A 25,054-nucleotide genomic window follows, 5' to 3' on the forward strand; every position below is an offset into this window, starting at 1 on the left:
TATATTATTATTATTACTTATTAAATTTATATATTGCCCTATTCCTGGAGGTCTCAGGGCAATTCACAGAACAAAAAAAGTTTAAACTTATTGGAATCAATTAATAATAACTTGATTGTTTGTTAATGTTAACAACTGTCTGGACTCACTGTGTACCCGAGAGAAACGGGTTGGTGGTAGCGAGGAGGCAATACCAGTGGTGGTACAGGGGTCAATAGACCGTCAAAAGTCCGGGGACCCTGTGTGATCGCCACAGTGCCCCTTCCAGCTTTTCCCTCTCTTTGGAAAATATCTTAAGAGCTCATGATGACACCAACATGGGTGAATTCAAAGAATAACACAAGCATTCAGAAAGGAGAAGCATACCCAAACCCTCCTGAAGCTTACATGTTTGCAGTTTTCTATTTCCTAAATCTGTCTGCATTAACAGCAGCATTTTAAAAGCTGTTGACGAACCAGCAGCCGCTAGGTAGATCTCCAGAATTCAGTTCAGTGCATTTGTAGTTCAACAGTCACAGAGTTCTCTTCTCCACTTTAAAAAGTCTGTGAATCTAAGTTGTATGCCATTTTCTTTAAATTTTGCAAAGCCCTCTACATGAATTGAACTGAAGCATCTCCTCACCTTTCCCTGCTCTTCCTTCGCACCTCAAGTGTTTTGGTCGGGTTAGCAAGTGTCCCTGCATTCTTGAAAATACCTTTTGTCTAGATGGTTACCGAGGATTATGCGAGTGTTTGCAGGAGCTGGCCTACTGGGCAACTGCATTTGTTGCTCTGCCAATTTTAGCATTGCCCACCTCTGCCATGTGGTCCCCAGAACAGACTTCAGCTCTCACGAGAGAAAAAGTTTCCCAACCCCTGCTGCACAGCAAGGCAAAGAAAAACAATCTTCCTTTGGTGAAGAGTTATGGGACAAAAAATTAAGATGGCTTCTCTCTTAAAGACCAGCTGATTTCTACAGGAGAATGACTTAAGACAGAAGTCGATTCACCTATAAACTAACAATTCCCCCACACCCCCATGCAACAGATGCTAACACGCAAGGCACACAAAATACAAAGCAGTTAAAATAAATCTTTATTGAATGCCACACTTGACATTCAGCTTTCATTTGCAAGAGGAGCCTTTTCCATAAAACAGCATCTCCTTTTGCTGGTATCGAAAAGATAAGCACGGGTCGTAGAAAATCCATTCTGATCTAAAAGTACTTAAGTTAGCCAATTCATTTTCTTTTACACAAGGAGCAATGTTTTGCAGGACTCGGCAATAAGTCGTTCAATTTAACCAAATACACCGGGGGCAAAGACGTATCTATCTCCAACAATGTCTACTAAGGTAGTTCAATGGCGGTATAAAAAGTGACAATTGTGTATGTTTCACAAAGAAATGCAGTTGAAAGGGCAATCCATCATTAAGTTCCAGAGAGAATCTTACTGGCAACCTGAGGTTATTTAATACCATTTACATCTCAGGTAGCAGCTGTTCGGTCCAATAACTTAAAGGTTTGATACCAATGTCTGTTGCCTTGGAATGTAGATCATAACTCCTCATGGGCATCTGACGAAGATACATTTGCAGGCGTCTCCTCTTCTGTCAAAAGTAATGCATCTTTGTTAAAACAAAACACCTACACAGTTAACACTATTTGTAAGAGGCAGGAACAAGGCAGAGGGCCTTCTCGGTAGCAGCGCCCGCCCTGTGGAACGCCCTCCCGTCAGATGTCAAGGAAATAGACAACTATCAGACTTTCAGAAGACATCTGAAGACAGCCCTGTATCAGGAGGTTTTTAATGTGTGGTGTTTTACTGTGGTTTTATAATTTGCTGGAAGCTGCCCAGGGTGGATGGAGCAACCCTCACCTGGGGGCTCTTCAAGTTCACAGGATACCACTCCAGAAGGTTTCTGCCAACTGGGGAGGGGGGGCTTCTGCTGAAAGGGGTGGGCGGGCTGAAAAGGCTCTCTGCACAGGTAAAAAACACATCATGCACCCCCTAAATCTAGCCCCCCCTTTTTAAAAAAGAAGGCAACCAAATTTCCTTGGTTTTTTAAGCAACGCCAAGAATTTGACCCTGCTGAGAATCTACAAGGGGCTTGCCATTCAATTTGACAATTTTTTTGGACCATGAAGACCAACCATTAATGGATTTTCAAATAAGATGTAGGGAAAAGAAGTGTATAGGGAGTGTTTTGTTAGCCTCAAAATGGAAAACGAGTGCTGTCCTAACCAAAGAAGAATGGCAACTAAAATTGATGGAATATGTGCAGCTTGCAGACTTAACATATAGAATAAGAGAGCAAGAAGAACATACGTTTAAAGTAGATTGGAAAATGTTTATTGAATATATGGGTGAAAATTGTGTACCTTTAGGGAAGCTTTTGATGTTTGATGTTTTATCGTGTTTTTAATATTCTGTTGGGAGCCGCCCAAATAGGCGGGTATAAATAATAAATTATTACTATTACTACTACTTTGGAAAATGTTGGCAGCATTAAGATAAATTCAACAGTGTAAATAAATTTTGATGGTTGTAACAATGGAATACTGATTGGTTTAGTTTAAGCAAAATACGCAGGGATCTATGATATGTAAAATGAACCATGGAAAGAAAGAATGGAAAGCATTGATATTTTAAGGTTGTTTAAATGAGTATTCTAAAATGTGAAACAGAAAAACTTAATAAAAAAAATATACAAAAAAAGAAGTGTATGTGGAGGACTTATTTGCTATATTTTTATCCTAATTCCTTCAAGGAGCTCATGGCAGTGTGCATGATGCAACCCAAGACATTTTATGCTCAAACACCCCCTCCACCCGTGAAGATGCTTGGATTAGCTGGTGCAAGGTCACTCAATGAGATTCATGGCTGGGTGAAGACCTAGAAATTAGCCTTTCCAATCCTAGTCCACGACATCACACTGGACCAATAATGCAAAAGAATCAAAATGAGAAAGGTTAGATCTGGCTGGGGAACGGTGATTGAAAATGCAAGGGAGGCTGAGACGATTATGCAGCAGCAGTTGTGCAATTAACACTGGATTTGCTACATTACCCTACCAATAGCCTGCAAAACCTTCGGTAACAAACAGCCACTGACCTCCTTTTACCGTTGCAACGCAAGAGCCATCTTCATCTTGAAAACCCTCGGAACAGACACATTTGTAACCCCCTGCGGTATTAACGCAGTCTTCGTTTTCTCTTACACACACCTTTTCGGACGAGGTACATTCATCTACGTCTATTTTTAAAAGGGAAAGAGTATCGCGAAAAGTTTAATTCGGTGCAAATGCACGCGGATGAAAATGTTCTAATACAAATGTTCTGTTTCTTTTACTTTATTTGCTCACATATACAAGCAGCGACAAAGATTACGCAGAATGGAGCAATTTCCACACCGATAATCATTGAACCGTAGCCAGCTGCTGTTTATTGATATCAATAAACACACATACAAACACAAATAAATATGAGTATTTGTGTTTTGCAGGCCTAGTTTGAACTGTAGGAATTAAAAATTCAAGCATATAGAACATGCTTAAAATGACTTATGAAATTCTCCTCCCTGGAAATCAGGAACACATTCTTGCCTTTTTGGTAGCAGTTAAATACTTTTTTTTGTTCTCCCAGGCTTTTAGAGTTGTGTCTTGACTCTGACTTTCATAAAAAAGTAGAAATCTAACCTGTGCATTTTTCATCTTTCATTTCATAGCCAGGTACGCAGCTTTTACATTTGCTGGGCCCTTCTCCTGTGCATCCCAAGCAGCCCCGATCGCATGCTGAAACATAAAATGGAACTTTTTAAAATCACTGTAAACTAAGGTGAAAACTTGCTTAGAGAACAAACTGAAGCTAATTTTTGTCGGACCCACCTATTGCGTTTAACCTACATGGTGCTGCTTTGCGTACAGAATCCTTTAATTTATTTTTATAAGTTTATAAACCCGTTTAAGCTTGTATTGAATGCTATGAATATATTGTTGCAAAGGGATTGTGAAGGACAGCAAGAAATCTAACCAATAAACAACAAATGTACAAATTAGACAAGCAGTAACATTACTTGGAAGACCACAACGGCTACACTCAGGCTTGAGGCAAAGCTACGCAAACCCCAGAAAGAACAGTACATGTGTGAATGCTCTTGTATCCAGATATTTGCAGTTCAACCTTTCGGCTTTCTGTTAACACTGCTAGCCAACTAAATATACATGAAGCTGGAAGCAACAACATTACAAAAACCTTTCTGTTAATTTTCCAAGACTACTGTCATCAATGGGAAAATGGCCACAATTCAACTAATATATTTAACTCCTTGCTTCTCTTTTGAGATCTCATTATCTTCTATCCTGCCCTGTTCATATCATTCTCCCCTATTGGGGTGCCTTTTCCCTTTCTCTCAAAATTATTTACTAAGGATCGCTTTCTAGCTGCATTCCTGCCCCCTCCCTGATGATGCCAATATCCATGAAGACACATTCTGACCGCTCTGGAGGTGGGTCAAGGGAACCCCCAGAGCAGCATGCGGCAAGGAGAGAGGGGAAATTATTCTATCTGGCAAGTGGAAATGTGGGTGCTGTCACCTTAGTGTGACATCAAATTCTACCTGCAGAAATTAAATGTGAGAAGTGTTGCTACACAGTTACTTTACTAGGGTTCCTGCAATCGCAGAGACATTTCCCAGAGCCACTGAATCACAGCATGGTGTATCCATGTAGCTCACGTATTATATTTCTCCGTGTACAGTGGTACCTTGGGTTACATACGCTTCAGGTTACATATGCTTCAGGTTACAGCCTCTGCTAACCCAGAAATAGTGCTTCAGGTTAAAAACTTTGCTTCAGGATGAGAATAGAAATCATGCTCTGGCGGCGTGGCAGCAGCAGGAGGCCCTATTAGCTAAAGTGGTGCTTCAGATTAAGAACAGTTTCAGGTTAAGTACGGACCTCTGGAACGAATAAAGTACTTAACCCGAGGTACCACTGTAGTTTTCTACTTGAGGACAAACACTAAGATTCACAATTTCGGGTGATGGGGAAGCCACAACAAGCATCCCACTTGAGATGTACCATAGTTACACCTCACTCCAAACCAAACCCAGAAAGTATATACAGTCAAATCTCGGTTGCTGAACATCTCGGCTGCCGAACATTTCAGAAGCTGAACATCGACAACCTGGAAGTAACTGCTTCTGTTTTCGAACGCACCTTGGAAGTCGAATGGCTTTCTGAGGTGCATTTCCCTATTTTTTCAATGTAATTTTCCAATCGCCCATTGAGCCTTGGTTATCAAACATTTTGGAAGTCGAATGGTCTTCTGGGATGAATTATGTTCGACAACCGAGGTACCACTGTACATCTGTTTATGCCAAAGGAAGCGTGACAAGCTCTTCTTTAAACATGAACATCTATCGATGGTTTTCACGCAACAAATCTGACATTTGTTTCAGCTCTTATATAATTAAGCAAGCTACAACTTAAGGTTAAATATATAGATATATGGAAAAGAAACCTTTGCAGGAGAAAGAGCCCTCTGTGTTTAAGCAAAATTGGTCCGTATTGCATGGAGACTCTTCTACGGCACATTCATCCACATCTGCAAAGGTGAATATAAATTTGGAAAGATAGCATTGCCATGTGAACAGAATGCTTCAAAGGGGGCGGCGGGGGGGGGGGAGGAATGTCTGGTTCCAAAGAGATCTGCTCATGAACAGAAAGCGCTTATTATGCATATAAGGGGAGAGCTGTTGATTCTTCTTTCCCACTTGTTTGGAAACCGTGATTTGCACAGGTTAGAAAGGAATGTAGGAAATCAGAGGATGAATAAGAGGAAAACCATGAGCTTCTTACCCTTGCATGTGACCTACAGTGGTGCCTCGCAAGACGAAATTAATCCGTTCCGTGAGGCTCTTCATATAGCGGTTTTTTCGTCTTGCGAAGCAAGCCCATTGACAGCTTAGCGGATTAGCGCTATTAGCGGTTTAGCAGATCAGCTGATAAGCGGCTTATCAGCGGATCAGCTGATAAGCGGCTTAGGGCTTAGGAAAAGGGGGGGGGGAGGGAAAAAAACCCCGCAGGAACTCGCAAGACATTTTCGTCTTGCGAAGCAAGCCCATAGGGAAATTCGTTTTGCGAAGCGCCTCCAAAACGGAAAACCCTTTCGTCTAGCGGGTTTTCCGTCTTGCGAGGCGTTCGTCTTGCGGGGCACCACTGTATTCTGACCCCTACAATGGCATGAATTACTTCACGAAAAATGTATCTTTTCAAGTCATGAGTCCGTAAAGCACTACACTCTTATTCTCAGGGGCGAGACCCATGTTGGGCAAAAGACTCCTGCATTCCAGGGGGCTGGATTTGATGACCCTCGGGGGGGGGGGGCTTCCAATGCTGCAATTCTATGATAAACCCATTTTCCAAATGGCATTGGATTGACGTGATTTTCCTTTCCTTTCCATCTGCCAAACTCTGTGGAGCCAGAAGTTCCTCATCCAGATTCAAACCAAGCTTTACAAAGGAGACTAGTAGTAGCAAGGGGTGGTTAAGCTTTTGTCCCCAAAAAAAAAAAAAAAAAAAGCTTTTGGCTTGGAGCCAATTTGATTCCCTCCCTCCCTCTCTCTTTTTCTTTCTTTTCCTTCTCCTCCTGCGATGAGGCTACATTTTAATATTTTAATGTTCCATTATTTTAATGTTGTATTTTATTTTTGTTTTTAAGTTGTAATCATTCTTCTTGTTTTTATTATTGTTTGTAAGCCGCTCTGAGCCCGGCCTTGGCTGGGGAGGGCGGGGTATAAATAAAAATTATTATTATTATTATTATTATTATTATTATTATTATTATTATTATTATTATTATTTCATTCATTGACTTTGCACTTGCTTTGTTTTTGATATGCAGTTAAGTGGGGATTGCGCTATTTAACCGTACCCTTGTATTTATACTATGCCATTCTTGGTGAACGTCTGATCGTTATTTGAATTTGTCAATAGATTTTTTCCCAACTGCTTTCGATTGGAAATGCTGTATTTTGGCATTCGACGGAGGGCCAACTAGTTAAAAAGCAAACTGAAACCAACAGCTGTAAGCCTGGATTGGAGAAGTCCTCCCAGCTCCAAACTTGTTTAGAAAAAGAAGAAGAAGAGTTTGGATTTGATATCCCGCTTTATCACTACCCGAAGGAGTCTCAAAGCGGCTAACATTCTCCTTTCCCTTCCTCCCCCCCAACAAACACTCTGTGAGGTGAGTGGGGCTGAGACACTTCAGAGAAGTGTGACTAGCCCAAGGTCACCCAGCAGCTGCATGTGGAGGAGCGGGGAAGCAAACCCGGTTCACCAGATTACGAGTCTACCACTCTTAACCACTACACCACACTGGCTAAAAACAGATAAAAACAGTGTTCTGCAACCCAGCAGCTGAATCTATGTAAATGCATCTCTGCTTGAGAAAAGGCCTTTTACTTTACCTTCTACGTGGGTGCTGATTCTCTTTTTCTTTTTCTCTTTTATTTATGTCTCACCATGTTTAGTGCATGTATAATTACAGTCGTACCTTGGAAGCCAAACGGAAGCCGTTCCGGAAGTCTGTTCAACTTCCAAAACGTTCTGAAACCAAGATGTGGCTTCCTGCAGCCAACTGGAAGCCGCGGAAGCCACACCAGATGTTTGGGTTCCAAAAGAACATTCGTAAACTGGAACACTCACTTCTGGGTTTGTTGCGTTCGGGAGCCAAAACGTTTGAGCGCCAAGGCGTTTGGCTTCCAAGGTACGACTGAATGTACTTTTTAACTTTCAGTTAAGATGCCTGGGGTGTGTGTGGGGGGGCGGCGGAAATGGCACAAAGACAAGTATCTACATGTGTATGATTATAAACATGTTATATATTATAACTTAGGTCTTCTCTAAACTGAACGCTTCGTTTTCTATTGTATGTCTTACTAACCCACACAGGCGTCTTCATTTCTGGTCCAACCTTCTTTACATTCCTTACAGTCTGTGTTTGTTGCTCCGCTGCACGTTTTACACGAATCATGACAAGCTGTGGAGACAGAGAAAGACTCGAGACTTCATTTCAGATCCTGGCGAGCACATTTAAAACCGAATCTAGGTTTACGTTATATAGTTAAACTGATTCTAGGGTTACTTTAGAGGCGTCGATAATGCAAATAATTGCATGTGAATTGGCTCGTGAAATGTTTGCACATCCTGGCATGTTTTTTAATTAACGCGTAAAATAAGTAGGAACGTTACAAAGTTACATAAAGCACTACCTTATAAAAGCAGTGGAACAAGTAGTGAGCGTGCAAACTGAAAAAGGCTATCAGGTTATCACCCAAATAATGACTCCACTGTTTTTGGGTTCTGATCAACAAGACACGCAGGACGGGTTTCTTCTTCCACTTTAGCAAAACAGGTTGGCTTTGACGGAATAAAGTGAGATTGAGGCAAGGAAGAAGGGCTACCCCTATGCTATTCCTATAATCAGTTATCAGAAATCAATATATTCATATATGCTCACACATAATCGAGGCTTACAGTATTTTATAATGCATTTTGAATCAAAGGGAAGCTGTGCCTTAGCTAACTGCATACTGCTTGAAACAGCAAAATTAGGAGCCGACCTTTCCCCTACAAACATCCGTGTACCCTGGACGTGGGGAAGACGTGAATCAGAGATTCTGGTACAAAATCCCCTCAGATACAGGCTAAATTAATCCACAGAACAGGAAGAGCAAAACCACAAAATCTCCAAACCCCCTGTCCTGTCATAACTAGGGGAAAGGTTAGACAGAGCATCACTGCAAGCATCGGAAAGCAGAACTAGAACTCGGTGTTTGACCAGTGCTTGACCAGGAGCTGGAAGCATGGCAAGAAGCTTGCTAATTGGTTATTATTTTGCTGACAATATCATGACTGTCTCATGGTTGTCTCATGATCTATGATTTGCTGTGATCTACTCAGGTATAAAGACCTCTGGATTTCTGTCAATCGGGGTCCCAGTTCCTTTTGGAAGAGATTCCAAACTGGGTCCTTATTACCTGGCAATAAACTTCATCTTCTTATTCTCCATTGCTGAGTCTGCCTGATCCTTATTTAGCACCCAGTGAGTACCTGCTCACGTTCACTTGCTTCAAGATTACGGCTATAATCCTATTCTCACTTACTTGAATTCAACAAGGCTTACTTCTGAGTAGACAAGTATAGGACTGTGCTTGTTCTTTTTTAAGAATTTATTTATTTGGTTTTTCAAATTAAAATTTTACAATCACAAACATACAATATAAAGACAAGATTCCAAGGAATCTCCTGGACTTCCCTCCTCCCCTTTGTGGGTCTTAATCATTTCCTCCTGCATCTTTTATAATAATCCAAATCTTTTCCATCTCCATTACAGTAGAACCTCTATTTATGTCCCGCTCTAGTTAGGCCCATTCCAAGTTGCGACCACGGCAAACCCGGAAGTAAACACCGGGTTTGCTGCGATTCACCCACACGCAGAAGCGGCTGCCACTGTCTGCACATGCGCAGAAGCAGGCTGCCACCGAATGCGCCTGAGCACAATCGTGCTTCTACCAGCAACCCATTTCGCCATAAGTACAGGCCCTCCAGAACAGACTTTGGTTGTGAATAGAGGTTCCACTGTATTTCCAAAATTCACCACTAAACTACAAGTGTTATTCCAATCCCGCTAATGGTTTTAGCTATTTACAATGGCTTTTAAGATAAGATTATAAATTTTCCCCATTGCTTATTAAAATTTTGGCCTTCCGGATTTCTGATTCTTGTCACTTTGGCATAGTCCATCAACTTGATCTGGCATTCTTCTCTGCTAGGGACCTTATCTTCTTTCCATGGACTGTGCTTGTTCTAGCTAATCTGGGATGCGGATCGGGAGCAGTCAGTGAGGAGAGAGGTGGTGCCACTTACTGGGAGAGGGTTGAGATGGTGCTGTGAAGACACATCAGGGGGAGAGAGCTAGACTAACAGTCGTGCCTGGCTAGCAACAACCTCCCTTGCCAGCTTGCCCTTCCTTCTGCTAGTAAGCAGCAGTGGCTCCAGCAGCATGGCACCGACCCTCCTCACGGACCACTCCTGGATTGAAATATAGAAAGTTCAGAAATATTTAGCGACAATTTAACTGTAAAAAGCACTGCCTGAAATCTTGCAAGCAACTGGGCATGCCCACGGTTCTGTGTTATATCTAACGGGACTTCTGACTTTTCTTTTCCCATGCCAGCTCACAAACAGCTTCTCGCACAACAAAGCAAAATGTTCCTGGAGAAACTCCAGTCCAAAGTCCCCTTTGTTGTGCGGAAGCAATTACAGTTCTCCGGACTGTTATAAAGGCTTTAAGTGTAAAGCATGCAGGCGTACCTGTACAAACAGAATGTGTGTCGTTTCGGTGAGAGTTGTAGTAGCCGTCAGAGCAGTCCAAACAAAATTCTCCTTGGTATTCCCTTTTACAGCGGCAGGATCCATCGCCACCTCGGGTGCCATCTCCAGCACAGTTGCCATTTCCGTGGCAAGGTCTTTCGGATCCTCCGCGGCAAGCTTAGATTAACACAAAAACAGCAAGAAATGTAAATTAAAAGAAGGTAACTTCATACATATGTGGTGGGCATGTGAGGAGGTGAAGAACTTCTGGAATCTGATTTACAATGAGTTAAAAAAAATATTTAAATACACATTCCCTAAAAAACCAGAGGCCTTCTTACTAGGTATTATCGGAGATGAAATTAGGAAAGAAGATAAAACCTTATTTCAATACTCAACTGCAGCGGCCAGAATGCTAATCGCACAAAATTGGAAAAGTACAAAAATACCAACGGTGAGGGATTGGCAAACAAAATTATTTGAATTCGTCGAAATGGCCAAAATGACGCAAAAAATGAGAAACCAAAAAAATACGAAGTTAATTTCTGAATGGAATAAATTTATGGCCTATATTGAAGGAAATTGTAAAAACCTACCAACTATAGCAGGTCTGATTTAATATCTTACGATGTATTAACCAGTTACCAACACCAGTTGTGGAAAATGAAGTTCTTAATTTAAGAAACCCGAAGTCAGCAGGGAAGGAAGTCAGTCTATGTGTATGTTAGTTTTGTTTTGTCTCATATTTACTTTTTTATCTCTTTCTACCTCTTTTTTTTTCTTTTTTCTCCCCCCTCTTTTTGTATTATATGTTTTGATACTTTTTTCTTTGAATTTACTTTTTTTTGTTCTGTTTTGTGATGTCTTATCTGAAATCTAATAAAAAGATATTTAAAAAAAAAAACAGCAAGTTTAAGAATTTCAAGTGAACAAAGCCGGACAATATTTTCTCCCCATGGCCACTTCTCTCGCTGCAGCCTCTTCATCAACATTCACAAGCCTCTTCACAAAAAGTTTTTCCCTTTGCTTCTTACTAAAGCTGTGCTGAAAATATTCTGTCCCTATTTTTGAAGGCCCATTTGCAGGTTGCCCCCTCCCCCCCCATGGGTGGCGAGCTGCTTAGGAGGAACAGCACCACAGCAACCAGAAGAAGAAGAAGAAGAATCTAAAAGGGCAGGGGGGATGAAAAGCCTCTGCAGCTAACACTACTGCAGTGAGCGCTCTTGGCCTGAACATGCTGTGATTTTTCTCCCACCCCCTCCCAAAATGCCTTGCATTTTTGCCTCTCCAAACCTTTCAGCTTAGCTCAACTTTTTCAACGAACTGTGCCCTGATGCAGAGACTCCCCTAGCAATAACACCCTATGCCACAATATAACCTGTTGGTTTTTGAGATTCCACATTCCTATGAACTGTCTTGCTACTGACCCAACAAAGGCTCCAAGTAGCCCATCCACTAGTGCGAGCCAATAACCCAAAGCACATGTTCGTCATACACCATTTCCACACTTCTAAACTGGCTGTAACTGCTCCCCTCCTCGGCACACATCCCCCCCGTAGCCATTTTTTCACTTTCCCTCTTACATCAGTATCACCGAGACTGAAAAAATAAAATGGCCTACTAGGCACCTTCCCTGTTTGCTGGGAGAACCGCAGCTCAGGCAGCTCACAGTAGCATCTTTCTTCTTCCACCATCACATCACCAGACATAGCCACAGGAACTTAGGAAACTGCTTTATACCAAGTCAGACCATTAGTCCATCTAGCTCAGTACTGTTTGCACTGACCGGCAGCTGCTCTTCTGTGTTTCAGGCAGGGAGTGTCTCTCAGCCTTACCGGCTATTGAAACTGAGACCTTCTATTGTATTCTGAATCAAACTAATCAATGATAGTAAAAGGCTAGAACTAAATGAAAGCTTCTGTGTATGATTAAAGATACCCCAATATTTTATTATTGTCGTTTAATTACCAACACAGTCTGGACCATGTGTTCCAGCAGGACAGCAAACTTCTATTGTTTCTATACAAAGCCACTTAAACAAATCAGGAGATTTCTTCTTCCTGTAAATACAAACAAACAAAATAAAAATGTATTTCTTGAACAGAAGATAAGAGTTCTGTTCACATCCAATTGTATTATTATCATTAGTCTGAACTTACTGAAATCAAAGTTCTAGAGAACGTCAATTAAAATTGTCAAGGAGGGTTTAGATGGGGAAGCAGGTACAGTGTGCAATAAATATGCATAGCCAGCGATATTAGATTGTCCATCATGACTGATCTGGTACTTTTTCACCTTCTAGCATCTTTCAAGATAAGAAACTTGGCTCCCAGGTTTATAGTGGAGGTCGAGAGACCACCAACTGATGTCACAATAGAAATACAATAAGTATTCCCTTCCCCTCTGGGTGTGCCCAGGGTGGAGAGGGCAACTTGGGGGTGTCTGCAAACACACACACACAACAGACAGACACCTTTTAAGACAGAGGTACCTAACCATTGGGTTGGCCAGTGCAGAATTGTACATCCAACACACATAAACATATATGGTCCACATGTAGCTAGGTGGGTAGGACACACACTACAGGTAGGAAAACACTCAGCCAGAGAGCAGACCTCCTCATTCCCCTGCTATGGGGAGAAAAGCCCTTCTAAAACTGAGCCCCGTTCTCTACAGGAGAAGTGGCACTTTTTAAGATAAGAGGCGGCACTGGATTTTGGAAGAGTGTGGTGAAAATGGTTTTGTGGGCTGGGGTCAGCCTGCAGCTTTATCGCCTCAACCTTCAGCATTTGCAACCTTAAATTTGATATATCAGCCGCCAAACAGTCCAACGTGTCAAGCAAACACATCTTCAAATAGAAACAAAAGACCTGTGATGGAAGGAGAGAGCTAAAAGTGGCAGCCTGCTTTGGTCAGCTTTGTCTCACTTACCTCCAATACACTACTGGTTTTGCCCGAGGCATCAGAGGCTCCGAGATGCTATGTTAAGCTCACCACTATTGCAAACATTCCTATGGTGGCATTCCAATGTAGCACTAGGTATTCTGCCAATGCAAACAGTCATCTTTACCCCCAGGGTGCAGTTTGGCTGAGGGAGAAGGGCTCAGGACACAGCATCCGCTTTGTATGCAGAAATTCCCAGGTTCAAGCTCTGGCATCTCAAGAGAGGGCTAGGAATATCCCCTGACTTAAATCCTGGATATCTGCTGCTGGCCAGTGTGGAATCTTTTTTGGCTTCATGGGCCAAATCCTCATCATTGAGCCAAATTTCGCAGCCAGACCCTCATCACTGGGCCAAATCCTCATCACTGGGCCAGATTTCACGGCCAAAACCTCATCATTGGACCAAATCCTTATAATTGGGCCAAATTTCACAGCCAGATCCTCACTACTGGGCCAAATTTCACGGCCAGATCCTCCACATTGGGCCAAATCCTCATCATTGAGCTAAATTTCACAGCCAGATGCTCATCATTGGGCCATATTTCATGGTCAGAACCTCATCAATGGGACAAATCCTCATCAATGGGCCAAATTTCATGGCCAGATTCTCATCATCGGGCCAAATCCTCACCACTGGGCCAAAATTCACGGCCAGATCCTCATCATTAGGCCATATTTCAGTCAGAATCTCATCATTGGGCCAAATTTCACGGGTCAGATCCTCATCATAGGGCCAAATTTCACAGGTGGTTTGGGTTGCCAGATTCAGGAAGGGGTTGGTATTGAACCCCATGCATCAGTTGATGAGAGGTGCTTAAATCCTGCTTGGTTGGCTGAGTGTCAATTCCCTGTGAAGAGCTACAGTGAATAATAGTAGCTAAGTGAGTTCTAGTATCAAAGTGAACAGTAATGATTCACACCTTTGCAAAAAGGGAAGGGAAAGAAAAAGATTAAGCATTCTGGGGTGTATCTGACTAAATCATACCTGAGAAAATACTGACTAAAACAAAAGGATTTCAGTGGGTCTACTCTTAGTATGGCTCAGTTGGATACAACCCTCTATGCAAGTCTCATTTTATGTTTCATGTTTGTGGGTTAAGAAATAGTCACAAATATCCTCCCTCATGACATAAAATTCATATGGCTACAGTTATTTTGCAGTGATGAATGGACAGAAGTAAGGATCTCTCTTAGGATGCCTTGAACATTTTGAGATGTGTCTGGCTTGTCCTTAAATGTAACAAAGCTTTTTAAAAAATAAAATAAAAATAAATATCTGCCAAATGCTGTGCTTGGGGCTGATCATTCATTTGTAGGAATGCTATGTTACCAAAGAACAATAGTTGCAAGTTAATACAACTTCAACATCAAAGATGGCCAGAAGGGCGGGATATAAATAAATTATTAATATTATTATTATTATTATTAGCCATTTCCTTATCTAATTAACACGATCAAAAGCACAGGTAACTATGTCCCAAATTTTCAGATGTCACAAGAAACTCTGCATTAAGGATGAAAACTCAGGAAATTTCTGAAGGAAAATATTAATATGAATCTCGACAACCAAATTGATATTTTGTCAGCTGCTGCAAACTTCGGCACCTTGGCATACGTTATGCTTGGAGGTGATAATAGCCTATACAGAGATGTAACTATTGGTTACCATTATAATCACACACTTTTCTAGATTTATTGCTTAAATAACATCCACAACACACTCTAGCATATGAAAGAATGTGTGTGCACCACCCAAACTGTATTAAGCACAGTCAGACTACCTTCCTATTTTGAACCAACACTACTTTATTTATTTTTAAACTTATTTATTTATTTGGTTTTTCAACTTAACATTTTACAAAGATATATCAAACATAAATTATAAAAACAAGATTCCAAGGAATCTCTTGGACTTCCATCCTCCCCTTTGTGGGTCCTATTATTAATCAATTCCTCCTGCATCTTTTATGATAATCTGGACATAATGGAAGAGGTAAAGGGTTTGGATTATCATAAAAGATGAACCAAAACTACTTTATGATTATCTGTGTGCTTTTAAAAAATTCCTTACTGACTCATCAACCCATTGAGTTCAAAAGAACCAAGCTTAATTCTAACTTGAATCCCCATTCTCATCCTAAGGACCCCACACAAAATTGTTAAGCAGGTATGCGTTTTATAAAAGTCTCTGTGAACAAAATGTTAAATTGTGCAGGTTTAACTGAAGGTAGAATGCCGGTTTGTAGTCTCTAAAGCTAAGTGATGATATAAAAGGAGGAACAACTTGCCCTTCTGATTCCTGGTGGAGCTGTCATGGCTGGTAGTTAGATAAACTATCTTCTTTAGTAGCAAATGGAGCAGAAGTAATCTGGAATTAATAAGAACCTTATGGAATCCTACTAACTAATGCTCTAGAATGTTATCATGTGCATTACAGCAGCACTAATAGGCAACATTAATGGTAACCTAAAGGTTACTAGGCAAGCCCATACCGTGCTTTCACAAGATACTCAAGCATGAAATTGGTTCTTCTTGCAAGTTACTAAGCTAGCTCAACAGAGACTGGCAACCATCAATGTTGGCCATGCAAAAGCTCAGACTGGTTCACTTGTTATGGATGCAACAACTCGACACCACAAGCCATCTGCTTTACATGCTTTTCCTAACTGCCAGATTGAGAAATCAATAAAGAAATGTAGCTCAGAATGGTTTCCCCACTTACTGCAATTTACACTTCTCTAATGTGGTATCACCGATTGTGACCCACCTTTGTTTGGATCGATGTCTGCAGAATAAAACCCTAATCTGCTTGTGCTTTAGCCGAGGTGGAAAAAGAAGAGCGCCAAGCCCGTTTGGACCTCAATTAGCATGCACGATTTTGAAAGTGCCTTTAAGTATTTTGAAATCATCACTGTGAGAAAGAACAAACCCTGACACAATACCAAGCCTTGCATACACTTATGACTAGCGGCCTTGGCCCAGTATACCTGAAGGAGCATCTCTACCCCCGTCGTTCAACCCGAACACTGAGGTCCAGCTCCTTCTGGCAGTTCCCTCACTGCGAGAAGTGAGGTTACAAGGAACCAGACAGAGGGCCTTTTAGAAGACATCTGAAGGCAGCCCAGTTTAGGAAAGTTTTTAATGTTTGATGTTCTATTGTGCTGTAAATTCTGTTGGGAGCCACCCAAAGTGGCTGGGGTGGGGTATTAATAATAATAATAATAAATATTATAGTGAATCTCATAAAATTAGTAGTTACCAAGCTAACAATATACGAGAAGCTGGTTTTATCAACACAGGTTGAAAATTTATTGCTTTCCAGGAAGTTTATATCCAGTCTTTAATTTATAATATTAATAATATTAATAATTTATTATTTGTACCCCGCCCATCTGGCTGGGTTTCCCCAGCCACTCTGGGCGGCTTCCATAGAAACCAAAAATACACTAAAATATCACAGATTAAAAACTTCCCTGAACAGGGCTGCCTTAAGATGTCTTCTGAATGTCAGGGAGTTATTAAAAAAATTCCTTCCAGTAGCACCTTAAAGACCAACTAAGTTAGTTCTTGGTATGAGCTTTCGTGTGCATGCACACTTCTTCAGATACTTCTTCTGAAGAAGTGTGCATGCACACGAAAGCTCATACCAAGAACTAACTTAGTTGGTCTTTAAGGTGCTACTGGAAGGAATTTTTTTATTTTGTTTTGACTATGGCAGACCAACACGGCTACCTATCTGTAACAGGTAGTTATTTATCACTTTGACATCTGATGGGAGGGCGTTCTACAGAGCAGACGCCACTACCGAGAAGGACCTCTGCCTGGTTCCCTGTAGCTTTGCTTCTCGCAATGAGGGAACCGCCAGAAGGCCCTCGGCGCTGGACCTCAGCGTCCGGGCAGAACGATGGGGGTGGAGACGCTCCTTCAGGTATACTGGGCCAAGGCCGTTTAGGGCTTTAAAGGTCAAAACCAGCACTTTGAATTGTGCTCGGAAACGTACTGGGAGCCAATGTAGGTCTTTCAAGACCGGTGTTATGTGGCCTCAGCGGCCGCCCCCAGTCACCAGTCTATCTGCCGCATTCTGGATTAGTTGTAGTTTCCGAGTCACCTTCAAAGGTAGCCCCACATAGAGCGCATTGCAGTAGTCCAAGCGGGAGATAACTAGAGCATGCACCACTCTGGCGAGACAGTCCGCGGGCAGGTAGGGTCTCAGCCTGCGTACCAGGTGGAGTTGGTAGACAGCTGCCCTGGATACAGAATTGACCTGCGCCTCCATGGACAGCTGTGAGTCCAAAATGACTCCTCTCTTGAATCCAATCCTGAACGCAACACAACAAAAAATATTACCTTGTTTCTTTCTTACCATTTGAACCACCAGGTTTCTATGTGTTCTTCATGCTCTTCTACCATGTTGTTGCATTCAAAGTTACTACTGTCACAGAGGTTCTCTATTATTTCCACAAGACGAATTTCACTGCATGGGGGGAAAAGACCCAAGACAAATCAGTTTATTTTGCTGAGTTCTAATTTGGCACTAACTTTACACATGAAAAGACATTTCTATTAAAATAAAAGGGGGGGGGGTCAAGAATATTAGAGTCACTATTCGTTTCTGTTATTCCATCGGCTGTAAACTTTCCAAAATTAAAGTCCAACTTTTGCTCAGGGTAGAAGTGATACATTTAACCAAAGTTGTCTTAAATGATACCTTACTGGTGCAGATCAGCAAAGCAATCTGTTACTATTCAGACTCAAACTATCTGATTTTTAGAAGACATCTGAAGGTAGCCCTGTTTAGGGAAGTTTTTAATGTTTGAACTTTTATTGCTTTTTATTTATTCTTATTATTAATATTCTGTTGGGAGCTGCCCAGAGTAGCTGGGGAAACCCAGCCAGATGGGCAGGGTATAAATACTAATAAATTATGATGATGATGATGAAGCATTTTTTGTGCAGCATATGCAATCAACAGGAAGCTCAAAATACACCCAGCAAGGTCAAGAGCAAAGAAAGCTGTGCCTTTACCGCTTTAATTATAGAATATTTAATCTTGAAATATACTTAGCAAATGCCAAAGGGAGAGATAAGCATTCATATCAGAGCATGTGTTGAAAGAGAACCTGGGAACTCTCAAACTAGGAACTTCTGAATCCTTGCAATAAGGCTTCAGGAAGCCTGGGGCTACGCAAGAGTAAGCCCATGTTCTCCCTTCTTTTCCTGCCCCACTACTGCTCCCAACTACATCCCCTCTGGCCTGGATCAGACTCTTTGAAGCAACTCGTATTTCCCCTGCAAAGAAACTGTGCTCGGGGCTCACAGCAGGGATGCAGAACCTGCGGTCCATTGGATGTTGTTGGGCTGTAACTCTGTTCATCCCCGATTCTTGACCATCCTGGCTAGGACTTTGGTGAGGGTCGCAAGCATCCCACCTCTGCTATAAAGGTTCCTTTCTCTCCTTCGTCTCTGCCTTAAAGTTGGTCCACAGAACTGCTACTACACTGAACCACTGCCCTTGAACAATAGCCGAAGCAATTTAAGCTGCCTTCCAGGAATTCAGTGGATTTGTGTAGAAAGTCCCAGAAGGAAGACTGTTCTCTACATTTGTGTGGTCCTCCCCTTCAGCTCTCCCATTCTTGGTTCGCTCTATCTAGTTTGCTGTGATATCCGAATTAGGGAAACTATGGTTAGCATTAACCAAGATATTCTTGGGTCGGGGCAACTGGCTAAAATGTTTTCAACAGTTCTAATTTTGGTTCCTCTGTTTTGTTTTTGTTGGGTTGATGTTAGTTAAATGTTTGGTTGGGGTTGGCGGTTATTTAAATTTGGGTATAACTGTAAAATGTTTGTTATTGTTATTATTATTGGTTTCTATTTGTTTGTTTGTTTGTTTGTTTGTTGCTCGTATAGGATATTTTGTTTTTAACATTTGGTGCTTTATTGTGTTTTTATATATGTTGTAAGCTGCTCAGAGTGGCTGGGGAAACCCAGCAAGATGGGTGGGATATAATTTTTTTAAAAAAATATAATTTATTATTATATTCCCCACACGGTGGACTGAAAGCTCACTTCAAAACAATGTTCTGCAACATTTGGACACAATTCCTCAAGGGTGGTTGTTGTTGTTGTTTTGCCCATTTCAGATGCTATGGCGAAGTATGGTTAGAGATAGCCAAAAAGGAGAAAAGACACAAAAGGAGGAAGGAGGGAGAATGTAAGCGGAGATCTATGCTGAATTTGGGCCAGAGACTTTTTCAACACCTAACCCAGAACAATATTCTACTTTTTACAGAAATGCATGAAAGACATTTGTGCGATTATGACCTAGTAACAGCAGGGTGCCAATATATTCAAAACTAAGATTATGGAGCTTGATTAAAGTATCAAATGAGTCACAATGTGACATTCTTACAATAGCAGCATGCTAACTTTGCTCTCAGAAAAATGTCCCCTGCTGACATAGACTATTTCATCCAGTCCAGTTATTTTACAAGCTGCAGACAAGGATATGACCTCATTGAAAAGAAAGATACACATACCATACCTGGACTCATACTTTGACAGGGTCTTTTCTTCCCAAGCTGTATTGCCACCTCCAAAGTTCTTTTTTGCAGTGTCAGTTAGACCCTGAAAAACAGAGTATTTTGTGACAATCTCATTTTCTAGAGCAATTGCAAAACCAGACAGACTTTGGATTAGTATGTGATCACCATAACAGAGTTTTTAAAACACTAAACGTGCCACCTAAAACTCTCTGAGACTAGTGGATTCCTTCAAAACTGGCTGCCCTTAAGAAGCTCCACATACTGGGCAGTACAGTGGTACCTCGGGTTAAGTACTTAATTCGTTCTGGAGGTCTGTACTTAACCTGAAACTGTTCTTAACCTAAAGCATCACTTTAGCTGCACCGCCAGAGCATGCTTTCTGTTCTTATCCTGAAGCAAAGTTCTTAACCTGAAGCACTATTTCTGGGTTAGCGGAGTGTGTAACCTGAAGCATATGTAACCTGAAGCGTATGTACAGTGGGTGGCTGATAAGATACCCTTTTCTGAAACCCCAGGGCATGGCTGCCAGACAGTGTAGACAACACTAAGCTAGATAAACCAATGGTCTGGATCATTATAAGGCAGCATCCTATGGCTTTTTTATTGGTGTTTTAGAACCTAGTAATAAATAATAATAATACACTTATTATTTAAGTTTAATAATTAACTTATTATTCTGTGTCCAGGGCAGCTGTTCAGCCCAGACACTGAGGTCCAGCGCCAAGGGCCTTCTGGCGGTTCCCTTGCTGTGAGAAGCCAAGTTACAGGGAACCAGGCAGAGGGCCTTCTCGGTAGTGGCACCCACCCTGTGGAATGCCCTCCCACCAAATGTCAAAGAGAACAACAACTATCTGACTTTTAGAAGACATCTGAAGGCAGCCCTGTTTAGGGAAGCTTTTAATGTTTAATAGGTTATTGTATTTTAGTGTTTTGTTGGAAGCCGCCCAGAGTGGTTGGGGAAACCCAGTCAGATGGGCGGGGTATAAATAATAAATCATCATCATCATCATTTATACCCCTATGCTATGATATGGTAGGCAATGCTGAAAATGCAGAGGGCAACTGAAATGATCCAGGGGGACAGAGGAAATATCCCTGTGAGGAAAGGTGGAAGCAATGTTGGACCTCCTTAATTTGTGGAAAAGGTGAGATCAAGGGAGATTTTTATTAAGTGTATTCTTCACTAGAGTCTCTCCTCCCCCCCCCCCTTTTTTTAAAAATTGATTAATCTGCTTGCACTTTTGGAAACAGGCCATGAATTACTAATGGAAAATGACTGAGCAGCAAGAACTCATTTATTCTCTGTTATTATTCTACTGGCTAGAAGCTACGCCAAGGAGTAAGGAAATTGCAATGTTATTATTGATCCTTCACCAGGTTTTGTTCACGTTATTAGATTTTGTACACATTTGCAGCAAAACCCTCCAATTTCATTGACCTGGAGCTACTTTTGTTTTGTTTTATTTTGTTTTTTAGGAAACCCACCAAATTGTTGAGCTTTCTGGGGAAAGTTTTTTGAGCTGTTTTTCCATCGCATTGCCATGCATCTCACGGGGAACAGGGATATTTCCTCCGTCTCCCTATATCATTTCAGTTGCCCTACCTTTCTCTACCCAAAGCCAAGGATCTGTACAGACATGATGCGGATTATTCTTCCCGCCTCCCCTTTAGAATTCAGCTTTGATCCACATAAATATCTACATAAAGACACGATGCCACGGAAAGAGAAGAAGGGAAGTCACTGGCTATTTTTGTAAAAACGCTTACTTGAAATTGTAAAATTTTAATTGTTTAGGGGAGTTTTTAATGTTTAAAGCCCCCTCCCCCCTGTTTTTAATGTTCTGTTGAAAACTGCCCAGGGTGGCTGGGGAAACCCAGCCAGATGGGTGGGGTAGAAATAACAAATCATATTATTATGAAATAAAAATTATGATTACAATATTGAAATGTCAAGGTAGGGGGGAAAGAGAGGCTAGAGGTAGGGAGATGGGGTAAGATAAAGGGAGAGAGAAGGCATGCCAAAGATGCGGGCAGCCCTTCACCTGTCACAATTGAATCTGAATTAAGATGTAGGGCAGGCATAGGCAACCTTCGGCCCTTCAGAAGTTTTGGCCTACAACTCCCATGATCCCTAGCTAACAGGACCAGTGGTTAGGAGGGATGATGGGAATTGTAGTCCAAAACATCTGGAGGGCCAAAGGTTGCCTATGCCTGATGTAGGGGGACAGGGCCGGATTTAGGTTTGATGAGGCCCTAAGCTACTGAAGGTAATAGGGCCTTTTATATGTCCAGCTGTCAACCACAAACTGTCGCTGTTTTTTGAGTTGAATATATGCTATATGGTAATTTATGGACTTAACTGTGTGTTTTAATGTTGCAATTTTATGTTGTTGAACTGCTCTGGGATCTGCAGGTGAATGGCGGTATACAAGTTTAATAAATAATAATAATAATAATCTAAAGCCATTTGCACATAACAAAATAAGTATTTTATCAAAGCAATTGTTGGACTGAAATACAATTCAGAAGAAGCATATTAATAGTAAAATAATTATTAAGCTCTAGCTGTATGTAGGTTTTATTTTATTTGTTTTTTATCTTATATTTTGGAAACGTACATCCAGGGGTTTTTTGGCCTTTAAATTTTTTATCTTATATTTTGGAAATGTACATCCAGGGTTTTTTTTTGCCTTTAAATTTTTTATCTTATATTTTGGAAATGTACATCCAGGGGGGGGGTTTGCCTTTAAATTTTTTATCTTATATTTTGGAAATGTACGTCCAGGGTTTTGTTTTTTTGCCTTTAATTTTTTTATCTTATATTTTGGAAATGTACATCCAGGGGGTTTTTTTGCCTTTAAATTTTTTATCTTATATTTTGGAAATGTACGTCCAGGGGGGTTTTTTTTGCCTTTAATTTTTTTATCTTATATTTTGGAAATGTACATCCAGGGTTTTTTTTTGCCTTTAGATTTTTTATCTTATATTTTGGAAATGTACATCCAGGGGTTTTTTTTGCCTTTAAATTTTTTATCTTATATTTTGGAAATGTACGTCCAGGGGGGTTTTTTTGCCTTTAATTTTTTTATCTTATATTTTGGAAATGTACATCCAGGTGTGTTTTTTTTGCCTTTAATTTTTTTATCTTATATTTTGGAAATGTACATCCAGGTGTTTTTTTTTTGCCTTTAATTTTTTTATCTTATATTTTGGAAATGTACATCCAGGGGTTTTTTTTTGCCTTTAATTTTTTTATCTTATATTTTGGAAATGTACGTCCAGGGGTTTTTTTTGCCTTTAAATTTTTTATCTTATATTTTGGAAATGTACGTCCAGGGGTTTTTTTTTGCCTTTAATTTTTTTATCTTATATTTTGGAAATGTACATCCAGGTGCTTTTTTTTTGCCTTTAATTTTTTTATCTTATATTTTGGAAATGTACATCCAGGGGTTTTTTTTGCCTTTAAATTTTTTATCTTATATTTTGGAAATGTACATCCAGGGTTTTTTTTTTTTGCCTTTAATTTTTTTATCTTATATTTTGGAAATGTACATCCAGGGGTTTTTTTTGCCTTTAAATTTTTTATCTTATATTTTGGAAATGTACATCCAGGGGTTTTTTTGCCTTTAATTTTTTTATCTTATATTTTGGAAATGTACGTCCAGGGGTTTTTTTTTTGCCTTTAATTTTTTTATCTTATATTTTGGAAATGTACATCCAGGGGGTTTTTTTGCCTTTAAATTTTTTATCTTATATTTTGGAAATGTACGTCCAGGGGTTTTTTTTTTTGCCTTTAATTTTTTTATCTTATATTTTGGAAATGTACATCCAGGGGTTTTTTTTGCCTTTAAATTTTTTATCTTATATTTTGGAAATGTACATCCAGGGGTTTTTTTTTTTTGCCTTTAATTTTTTTATCTTATATTTTGGAAATGTACGTCCAGGGGTTTTTTTTTGCCTTTAATTTTTTTATCTTATATTTTGGAAATGTACGTCCAGGGGTTTTTTTTTGCCTTTAATTTTTTTATCTTATATTTTGGAAATGTACGTCCAGGGGGTTTTTTTTGCCTTTAATTTTTTTATCTTATATTTTGGAAATGTACGTCCAGGTGTTTTTTTCCTTTAATTTTTTGGGGTCCCCCAAGAGAGTGGGGCCCCAAGCTCTAGCTTGTTGAGCTTATAGGCAAATGCGGCGATGTTAAAGGGAGGAAAGGAGGAGGCTGAGGAGTCGCGGCATCGCTCACCTGGCTGAAGCGCTCCGTGATTCCGCGGCAGGTGTCGCAGGCCTGACGGACCCGCTGCTCCTTCTCCGCCGCCGCCGCCGCCGCGAGGGCGAGGAAAAGGCAGGCCCCGAGGGCGCCGCGCAGCCACCCCGGCCGAGCCCCGCGCGCCTTTCCCGACGGAAGGCGCCTCATGGCCGCCCGCGAGCCTTTCCCCCGCGCCCGCGGGACACGCGCGTCTGACGGGGGGAAGCCGGCATCCCGCGCCTGGGGCCCGGGCCAATCCCGGCGCGCCCTCGCGCCCGGCGACGTGGACCAATCGGCGCCCGCCACGCTCCGGGAGACGTAATGAGAAAGCCCCACGTGGAGAAGAGGCGGGAGGGAAGGGAAAAAAAGGCACGGGCCGGGCCGTAGAGCTAAAAATGGAAAGAGGCGCGCGTGATTTGTATATTCCGGGTTCCTTTCGATCAGGCATCGCCAAACTCGGCCCTCTAGCTGGTTTTTGGGGACTACAATTCCCACCATCCCTGACCACCGGTCCTGTTAACTAGGGATGATGGGAGTTGTAGTCGCAAAAAAACAGGTGGAGGGCTGAGTTGGGGGGGATGCCTGCTTTAGATCCCTTCCCTGCCCCACCGGGGATTTTTTTTTAGAGATTCACCCCTAGGAAACGAAACGGAATTTCGAGCTTGGTTGGGCAGCGGTACGTCTAACCACCCAAGTATAAAAAATAGGTGTAAAGAGAATGTTTGTGTTATTTATTCATTTATTCATTCATTCATTTATTTTTGCATGCTATGATTATTTAGCCTTATTATTTACTTAGATTTATATTTATTATTAATTTAATTTAATTTAATTTGTTTTAGTTAAACGCTAAGGACAAAGCACATGGTGCGCCCAAGCCTTCTGACCTCTACTTAGCAGTTGATTTGCGATGATTTGACAGGGCGCAGGAAGCGAGCTGTCTAAACTGCCCTTCTCCAACTTCTG

General features: G+C 41.1%; 1 protein-coding gene across 1 annotated transcript; it reads right to left on the minus strand.

Annotated features, from left to right (window-relative positions):
* Positions 1–1,051: 1,051 nt before the first annotated feature.
* On the minus strand, positions 1,052–24,293 carry CRELD2 (cysteine rich with EGF like domains 2). The gene is made up of 10 exons (XM_079994371.1): positions 24,086–24,293; positions 19,841–19,923; positions 17,663–17,773; positions 12,325–12,416; positions 10,357–10,533; positions 7,925–8,020; positions 5,501–5,584; positions 3,676–3,771; positions 3,093–3,233; positions 1,052–1,587 (listed from the first exon to the last, which is right to left on the minus strand). The coding sequence occupies exons 1-10, from the start codon at positions 24,254–24,256 to the stop codon at positions 1,535–1,537; spliced, it is 1,104 nt and encodes a 367-aa protein (XP_079850497.1). The 5' UTR covers positions 24,257–24,293; the 3' UTR covers positions 1,052–1,534.
* Between the last annotated feature and the right edge of the window lie 761 nt (positions 24,294–25,054).

Source organism: Podarcis cretensis, assembly GCF_951804945.1.
Source record: "Podarcis cretensis genome assembly, chromosome: 10".
NCBI lineage: Eukaryota > Metazoa > Chordata > Lepidosauria > Squamata > Lacertidae > Podarcis > Podarcis cretensis.